Raw genomic sequence first — 8,837 nt, 5'->3', positions numbered from 1 at the left:
AAGACCAGCTGGAGTGCATGGAGCTGCAACTGGGGACGGATGAGGTCCCGACTGAGAGCTTGTGGGTCAGGATTAAAGGGAGAGCAGGGACAGGGGATGTAGTAGTAGGAGTCTGCTACAGACCACCTGACCAGGAGGACTTGGTGGATGAGGCCCTCTAGAATCATAGAACCTGAAATCATTAACCTGTCTTTCTCTCGACCCACGCCTTTTCTCACCTCTGCCCTCCCGATTCTCCCCGCCATCTCCCTGGGGCGCAGCGAGCGAGCGGCTGCGTGGTGCTCCGCTGCCGGCCAGGGTTAAACCCCGACAACCCGTCAGCAAAGTCGTTCGCTCGGCGGCGGCGAGCGCTCATCCCTCCTCCTCCTCCGTCAGGGTGCAGGCATAGCCCGCGTCACACCGGGATGCCTGAAGGCCTCCGCAGTCCGGCTGCTGATGGGGCTGCTGCAAATCGTTTCGGGTGAGCAGGCTTTAGCCCAAGGTGTGTGTCGGACAAAATCTGAGCAGGAGCGCTGCAAACAGTCACGCCTCCAGAGATCTCATCCCGTCTCCACCGTCCTGAGTCACACTGTGCTGCAGTCTGACTCTTAAAACACCTGAACTCAGCCCTGATACCTGCTGGCAAAGATTCTGGGACAAGGGACGATCCCAAACTCCTCCCCTAGGAGCCACCGCCAAACAGCCATCTCCGCAGCCCAGAATATTGTATGGCAGACATGGTGAGAAGAGAGAAAAAATCGTTTTATTGTGCACATCTACTGGGGCAGAGGGAGGCAGCGCCGAGGAGTCACAGCGGTTCAGCCCGCAGCCAGACAGCGGCACCTGCAACGACAGAGTCCAAAGCTCCGATAACCCACAAAGGCAGGACCAGGCACCACGGGGCTCCCCCGGCTGTGGGGAACGCCGCTTACGAGGAGCTGCTCACGGCCCAGAGGACAGAGCTGTTGCTGGCATTGACTATGGGATGGCTGTGGCCCCTTGTCCCCACGTGTGATGCCCTTAGAGACCGGTGCGCGTGCAGAGATGCACAGTGGCCCTGTGCCACGCAGCGGGGCTCCGTCGGGAGCCGCTGGGGAGCTGCCATGGAGTTCTTTCCCAACCCCGCGGAGCACCATCCCTCGCCAGAGAGTTGGGCTGACTCAGAGCAGTGTTCAGAGTTGGGGAAAACGGGCAGCAGGGCCTGCTACACACCTGAGCTTCCTGGCCTTCTGCATCTTCCTGCTTTTTCTGCAGTGCCAGTCTTCTCTCTTCCGTCTCTTCCTTTCTTGCTGGCATTCCCTCTCCTCTGCGCAGGTCTCTTCTCTCTTTCTTTTTCTTCCATTTCCAGCTTCCTGCGGGGAGCCTGCAAACCTTTCCATCGCACAGCGTGATTAGATAGGTAAAGCCCGGATCAACTGGAACTGGTTCTTGATTTAACCAAAGCTGACTCGTTTTACCTTCTTTCCTCTGCAAGGCTCGCTATTTCTTCTGTGCCTCCCAGGGAGTCTGCCGGGGTCTCTGGGGTGGTTGGAGGCAAAGCAACGGGTGCCTAAACCAGAAATGTTGGCATCAGCAGGTGGCAAGGGGCACCCTGGCGTTGTAAGCGAGTGTTTGGCAAACTGCTACCTCAGCTCTACAGAGAAGAAGGCTCTGGCTGGCTGGCATTAGCCCTTTCTTCCGAGGGCCTCACTTTGGAACACCACGTTCACACGGGAGTGCGTTTGGAAGGGGGCAGCATTCAGCAGGGAGCCTGCAGTCCCCCTCTGGGCAAGAAAAGACTTGCCCACTTCATTGTGCTGCGGTGCCGTGTCTCTGCCCCTTCCGATCCCACCACCGTGTCTGCCCCTGCTGCTTTCTGGAGGACGGGCAGAGACGGTGCTGCGTCCCCGAAGGCTTTTACCTGCTGCTCCACCTTTGCTTCTCCTGCAGGGCCATGTTCCTCTTGCAAAGGCAGCTCTGGAAAGCAAAAGCCCATGCAGCAAAGTGACGCATGGGAAGCGGACAACGGCTGCGGCAAAACCTACCCAAAGCCCTACACCAGCTGTCTGCTCAAGCTCTGACAGCCCTCAGCCCCTCCTCATACCTGTGCATCCGTCCCTGAGCGCTGGTGACTCCTCAGCTGAGGGACTGGACAGCAAGGCCATCTCCTCCCCAAAGAGTTCCCGGCAGTTGTCGATCAGGAACTCCACCAGCACGTTCACCTGCACACACCAAACCCTTGGTCTCCAGCCAGCTGCCTGAAACCAGCAAGCAGCCTCTCCCACTCCTGCCCCTCGCCTCTGCGCAGAAGGCTGTGGCTGTGGGGCTGCTCTTCCAGGCAGCCACCCCGCCAGCGTTTGCTCCAGAGAGGAGACAGCCAGGGACCTCTCAACAGCCAGGCTCTGACGGGCCGGGAAGGCTGCAGCTGGCTGCTCAAGAGAGCGTACCTTCTCAGTCACCTCCAGCATGGCCTCCAGCGGCAGCTGGTCCTCGTTGGCTGGACTCAGCAGGTTTGGCCCAACGCAGATGGCCAGGTTGCTGGAGGTCATTCTGCTGGTTGACACGTTATGGCCGATATGCTGCAGCAGGGCCAGCAGCTGCTTGAGGAGGAGGAGGTTGGCTGCGGGCAACTTCCCGACCACCCTGAGGGAACAGGAACACAAGGTGAAGAAAGCAGTTGTTGCCCGCTGCCGTCCCCCGGCTTGCCCAAGGCAGGTGGCAGGCAGCGGCCGTGTTACGCGGCTTCCCAGGGGCTCTGGGCCAGCGTCCAGGGCTCCTGCTCAACAGGCAGGCCGCTGCCCACGCTTACGCTTTCAGCTCTGCCATCTTCTCCTCCTTGCTGCTCTTCTGCATGGCTGCCATCCAGTCCTCGTAGAGCTCTGTCACGAGGAGCTTGGCAGGGATGCTTTGGAGGAACTCCTGCAATGCCAAGGGCTCCGCGTGAGCCTTCGAACGCTCCAGGCCAGCCAGGAGCTCTTTCAGCTGCAGCTCGGAAGCACTCACCTTCAAGATGCTGCCCAGCAGCAGTGCAGGCTGGCTTCCAAGGTCAATCTTCACACCGTGGTCCAGGGCCTCCCGCAGCTTCCGAAGATCTATCCTGCTGGCAGCTCGGCGAAATATCCCCTCCGTGGCGGGCCCTTCCCGCTGCAGGACAGCCAGCAGCTCCTGCAGGAGAGGTAGCAGGACAGTTACTTGGCTGAGGAGCTTCTTTCCAAAACAGCAGTGCCCAGAGCACTGCCACAGATCCAGCTACTTGTCTGCAAAATCGGCTGGGACCTGTAGAGTGTTCTGGGGGTGAACAGCCCAGTCCCCCATCCCTGGAGCTCCGAGCATCCGGAGGGCTGGCAAGCCCCTGGCCAGGCTGGCTTACCTGGATGGGCTGGGGCAGCGTGCCGTCCTCCCCGCAGAGGGCTGCCAGGGGCTGCCCAAAGAGCGCCCTGCTGCAGCCGGAGCCCGCCTGCCCTGGCACCTGGGCAGCGGCCGGGGTCCGCCGCAGAGCAAAGGGCCAGGGCAGCCCCCACCGCCTCCTCCCGCTGCTCCCTCCTGCTGCAAAGGAAAACGGAGAAACAGCCCGTCAACGGAGACTGCCAGGCCAGCGCCCCCGGAGCCTGCCCTGCCCTGCCCTGCCCTGCCCGCAGCACGGTGCTGAGCGGTGCGGCAGGACGGGCAGGGAGCCAGCAGCTGGAGCCGCGGCTCCGGCTCAGCAGCTCTGGCTCGCAGGCTCCTGAGCGCTGGCGTGCCACTGCGACAGCCTGGCCCAGCCCTCGTCCTGCCCAGCCCTCGCCCTGCCCCCCTCCAAGCTCTGGGCAGCAGCAGAGGCTCCGTGCCCCCACGCATCCACGTCCAGCAGCTGCTGCCAAGCGGGTGTCCTTGCTTCTCCAGGTGCCATCCTCCCTTGGGGTGCGCAGCCTGCACAGCGACACTCAAGGGACAAGTGAGCGCAGCTCCACCGCCTGCAGGAGGCTGCCTTTCTTCCCCAAACCCACCTGGTGAGTGGCCAAGTTGCTCTCCGTTTCCAGATGGGGCCGGCGGAGGCCCTTGCTTGGCACCATCCTGCAAGAACCAGGCTGTGCTTAGAGAGCAGCCTCGCAGCACAAAGGGCTGCCGACGAGCTGCCAGCTGGCACCAGCAGCCCTAGCACGGCAGAGCTGGCACCCTCTGCCCTCCTGGGCTCTGTGCCCTGAGCAGACGGCTTTCTCCCAGTGCCACCAGCCAGTACATGCCGGCATTCCTGATATCCTCCCAACCCTCTCCACTCCCTGCGTGGCACCGTGGGACCCTCCCTCCCTCCCTCCTGCACAAGCTCACCTTGCTCACCGCACATCCCCGGCCCCCCAGCACAGCTGGAGGCAGATGAAAGGCAGCCATGCTTACCTCTGCCTGCCCCTCCATCAGCCTCTCCAGGCTCCTGGCTCTGAATGGCCTCCACTGGGCAAGAGAGGAGAAGTGGAAGAAGGTGAGCAGCGATGCCTCTGATCCTCGGCTGTAGCACCAGTGCTCGGGGACAGAGCCCAGACCAGAGAGACACTCACAGCATGGCGGCGCCTCAGCTCCTTCGCCAGGGGTTTGAGGGGTGGAAGCTGGGTCACTCGGGCTCCATGTGCTCAGTCTGGTGTCCTGTGCACCAGGAAGGGACATGGAGAGACCTGGGTGAGCCCCAAGCCGTCTCTTCTCTCTTGGCAGGCAGCTCTGCCCGAGAGCTGCCTGCAGCCGCAGGGGCACCTCTCCCCAGCTGGGGAGCTGTGTTCCCTGTGTTCCCTGGCACCGGGAGCATCCCCCGGCTTACCTCAGCAGTGTGTCCACCCACAGCTTCTTCTGCGCCCGGGAGCTGCAGAAAGAGAGGAGAAACAGCGTCAGGCCCCGCTGACCCCCAGCCCTGGGCAGTGGCAGGTGCCATTTCCACATCCTGCATTCCCTGGCCACCCCCTTCTGGTCCCCATGGGGAAGGGCACAGGGGCAGGTGGAAGCCCTGTGGGGCAGGACAGAGGTGCTGCCCACACCCTGGCTCCCTCTGTCCTGCCAGAGCGGCTGCTTTTGCCCTTCCGTCCTGGGGACCAGAAGGGGGTGGCCAGGGAATGCAGGATGTGGAAATGCCCTCCATCCATCCATTCGTCCATCCAACCATCCATCCATCCATTCGTCCATCCATCCATCCATCCGTCCATTCGTCCATCCAACCATCCATCCGTCCCCCCCTCCCTGCAGGCTTGCTGCCTGCTGCCTGCTCCCGGCCAAGGCGCTGCACGGAGAGCAGAGGCCGTTCACAGGATGACATGGGCATGGTTGGAACCTCTCCTGCCTGGCCATGAGACGTGGCGTCACAGCTCACCCAAAAGTGGCAACGCAGGAGCCTGTGGGCCAGACGAGGATGATGGAGGTTCCGTCTTCATCATTGTCTTCCTCTGCCTCCTCTTCTTCCTCCCCCGCTGCCTCGTTTCCGCCGCTCAGCACCCACAGCTGGTCCAGGACCAGGCGGAGCTGTGGGCGCACGGTGGTGCCACATCTGCAGAGAAGAGAGGCAGGCGGGAGCTGCAGATGGCCTCCCTGAGGTTCCCCCATCTGTTGGGATGGCCACGGGTGCGTCCAGCACCATGATGCCGGGGCTGGGGCTGGTGCCTGGGTGTCCCTGCCCTGGGGGGCCGGGCTGGGGCAAAGGCAGCGGGGCTCGCAGGCTCTTACCGCAACTTGGCGACGACCAGTTCCTCCTGGAGGAGGAGAAGGCGCCTCTCGCTCCTCCCGCGGCCCCGGGTCAGCCGCACGTCGGCGCTCAGCACCGCCTCGGCCTCGCTGAGCGCCTCCCTGCAGAGCAGAGCGCGGCGGCATGAGCGAGGCGCTGCCGCGGCGCCCGGCTGTGCCCGCGCGTCCCCGAGCCGCGGGGGGAGCCCACCTGGAGCCGCAGCAGCAGCTGGCCTGGCCCATCCTGCCCGGGAAGGAGGGCCCTCGCCGCGCAGCACGGCCGCGGCCCGGCCGGCCGCAGCGAGGATGGGCAGCGGGGGCTGCTCCCGGTGCCGCCGCAAGAGCCCTGGCTGCTCCCGGCGCTGCTCCGTGCCCGCACAGCTCCCTCCTGCTGCCCGCGGTGGCTGCCGGCTCCAACGGACCAACGGGCACGCGGAGCCAATGGAAAGGGGGCGGGGCCTGACGGGCAGGGGGCGGGGCTTCCCCCCAGCATGGCCTCCTGCAGCCCAGCACGCGGCCGGAGCCTCCGCGGCCGCCCCCGGAGCGCTCCGCGTGGCGCCCGCCATGGCCCGGCTGCTGCACGTTTATTGTACACTTCTGGCGCAGCAGCCCCTTTTCTGTTTCCTTCTCGTGTCCCGTGCCATCACCTGCTCAGTTTCCTTCCCCACTTCACTAAAATCCACAGCGCATTCCATCCTTCCCACATCCTGCACAGCATTCAGAGCTCCCCGTAGCACCCGGGAACCTTGAGCTCTCCACTACACAGCACATCCTCCCTCAACATGGCAAACCGAAACACGCAGTGCTGCAGTGCCAAAACGTTGTCCTTCCAGAATATACAGCCAGGACTCGCAGAACTTTGACATGAGATTGGCACGTGCCAGCCTGTGATGCCACCAAAACCTGGGATCAGCTTGACACTCTTGTCAAGTCTGTACAATTACACCACCCTGCAGGACAAACCATCTCAGAGCTCCCAGGGGTTTGTCGCAGCTCACGCTCCAGCAAAAGAAGACCTGTCTCTCTACCCATCGAGACTGTATGCCCCTGTCCTGCCAGTTCTTCTGCCAAGAAGGACAACAGCTTGCCTTTGTCCTGAGCCAAAGGTGAAAGGAAAACCTTGTGCTCGATGGGGTCTATTCTGAGAGAACTTGTCGCTTAGATCAGAAATCATACCTCTGGTTTGATCTTTAGCTCTTCTGTCACATCCCCATGGAACCCTGGGATGCTGACTTTGTCTCCTTATCTCGGTGGCAAACCAGGGCTGTGGATACCCCTGCTCCAGTGGCACTGCACCTCGTGGCAGACCCGGAGCAGAGAACGAAGAGGACGAGCCGCTCACTCGGAGGACGGGACTCCACTGGCAGCAGAAGACAGCCGGGCTCCGTGCACCGGGCGTTGTGCAAACAGCTCCTGAGGAAGAGAAAAGGAAAATCCAGTGTCATGGTGGAAATGCGAAAAGATATAGAATTGCAGTACTGTTGACAGAATAATCCAGGATATTCCCCCTCTAGCAGCTGCTTTAAAATATGGATGTCTTTGTCAAGGCCTTAAAAATTGCCTCGTATTAACCGATACCTATACTTCTAAAAGAGGAACAACATTCAGCTGTAAAAAAATCTTCAATCCAAAGTCCAGGACACTTGGTTTGGGCAATGAGTGATGAAACCTGGACCACACGTTTACCTCTGGATGGCAAAGTAAAGCAAATAACTCTAGGCATGACAACATTATGTCCGATTTGGAAAAAGGCTCCTTTCAGAGCAACTCTAGAAAATTTGAAATTGGAACGAACAAAAAGGTCAGAAAGAAATGAAGAATGGAATGAACCTTCATCAGGGGTAAAAATTAGTTGGGCACCGGAATCTTTATAGGGACTCCTTTGGCAATCTATAGAAACAGGGATTGGATATATCAGCTAACAGGTCAGGCAGAAAAACTGGCAAATAGAACCCGAAAGGGATTTAAGGATTTGAATCCACAACTACAAGCCACTTTGAAAATGACTCTACAAAATAGAATGATTTACATCTGCTCTTACTCCAAGAGCACGGGCTCTGTGGGTACCAGTAAGATAGAACTGACCATTGGACTTGTACACACATTCCAAATGTGACTCAAGATGTAGAACGTGACTTGGACTTACTAAAAAAAGAGAAGAAACGACTCAAGAACTTCAGCAAAACATGCAGGAAAGCTGGAGAGATAAAATTTTTAACGGATTAGGATGGAATTTGAGTTCTTGGATAAAACCATTATTTAGCACTGCAATTGCACAGCAGAGCAGACTATTTACGACCTGCTGAGAATCATCCCCCAGGCATGTCAGCAGCAGGGGCAAAGCTTGTCCCGTTCAGATGCATCTGAGTCCCACTACCGTTAAGCACACGCCACCACCAGCCCTTTCTCCAGACTGAAGGCTGACGGCGGTGTACAAGGACAGTCCTTTCCGGACATCGCACTCCTGGGTAGAAATCCCAGAGGCTTCCTTGAAGGACAGAAAGCCAAAGCGCTACAATAAGCTTTCGAAATCAAGCACAGCAAATCAAACAAACAACGACAGGTACGCCTCTGAGGCACTGCTGAGGAGCACGAGGTCTCCCGTGAAGTAAGCTATCCGTCACAAACCAGGCGAGCGGCTTAAACAGACGCCTGCAAAGAAAGGGCAGGTGGAAGATAACCCTGAGGATTCCAGGGCAAGCGACCAACATGGAAACAGCAGCACTGACCCTCCTCCTGCTCTTCCTAGGAGCTCTTTGCCAGCCACGTGAAAAAGAAAAACCAAGGATGATCCAATTAGATCTGACAAGAAATTGCCCCCCCCAAAATCCAGAACGAAGAAGAAATCTATTTGAAATGCGGATTCACATCCACCATCACGGGTGACGAGCCTCACCCTAGGCACACGTCGTGTCTGGAGACAGGAGCAAAGGACCTCATGAAGTCACCACCACGAGCAGACACTCCAACCTGAAGCATCCAGAACACGCAGAGAACACGTCTGCCACCCTCAGCACGTGTTGTGCAAGGCCAACAAGGATTCATTTGTGAAAGCAATACCATCAGAGCTCAAGGCATTTGTCTCGACACTGAACAGAACGTTTGTCATTTTGAGATACACCCTGACGCAAAACCTACAACTGTACTTGTATATAGAGGTCATGGCTGTGTTTGCATGAGAACATTATCTACTAAAATGGAAT

At 59.2% G+C, this 8,837-nt stretch overlaps 1 protein-coding gene across 1 annotated transcript; it reads right to left on the bottom strand.

Annotated features, from left to right (window-relative positions):
• Positions 1–351: 351 nt before the first annotated feature.
• Positions 352–5,877, bottom strand: LOC147525903 (T-cell activation Rho GTPase-activating protein-like). Its single transcript, XM_086630805.1, has 13 exons — positions 5,846–5,877; positions 5,638–5,757; positions 5,288–5,461; positions 4,745–4,786; positions 4,267–4,301; positions 3,329–3,504; positions 2,962–3,123; positions 2,768–2,877; positions 2,406–2,601; positions 2,063–2,180; positions 1,880–1,935; positions 1,437–1,528; positions 352–469 (listed from the first exon to the last, which is right to left on the bottom strand). The coding sequence occupies exons 1-13, from the start codon at positions 5,875–5,877 to the stop codon at positions 352–354; spliced, it is 1,431 nt and encodes a 476-aa protein (XP_086486931.1).
• Between the last annotated feature and the right edge of the window lie 2,960 nt (positions 5,878–8,837).

This window comes from Tauraco erythrolophus, unplaced genomic scaffold (assembly GCF_009769465.1).
Source record: "Tauraco erythrolophus isolate bTauEry1 unplaced genomic scaffold, bTauEry1.pri scaffold_50_arrow_ctg1, whole genome shotgun sequence".
Classification (NCBI taxonomy): domain Eukaryota; kingdom Metazoa; phylum Chordata; class Aves; order Musophagiformes; family Musophagidae; genus Tauraco; species Tauraco erythrolophus.
The sequence above is the reverse complement of the archived record's forward strand: the minus strand, read 5'-3'. Positions and strand labels throughout refer to the sequence as shown.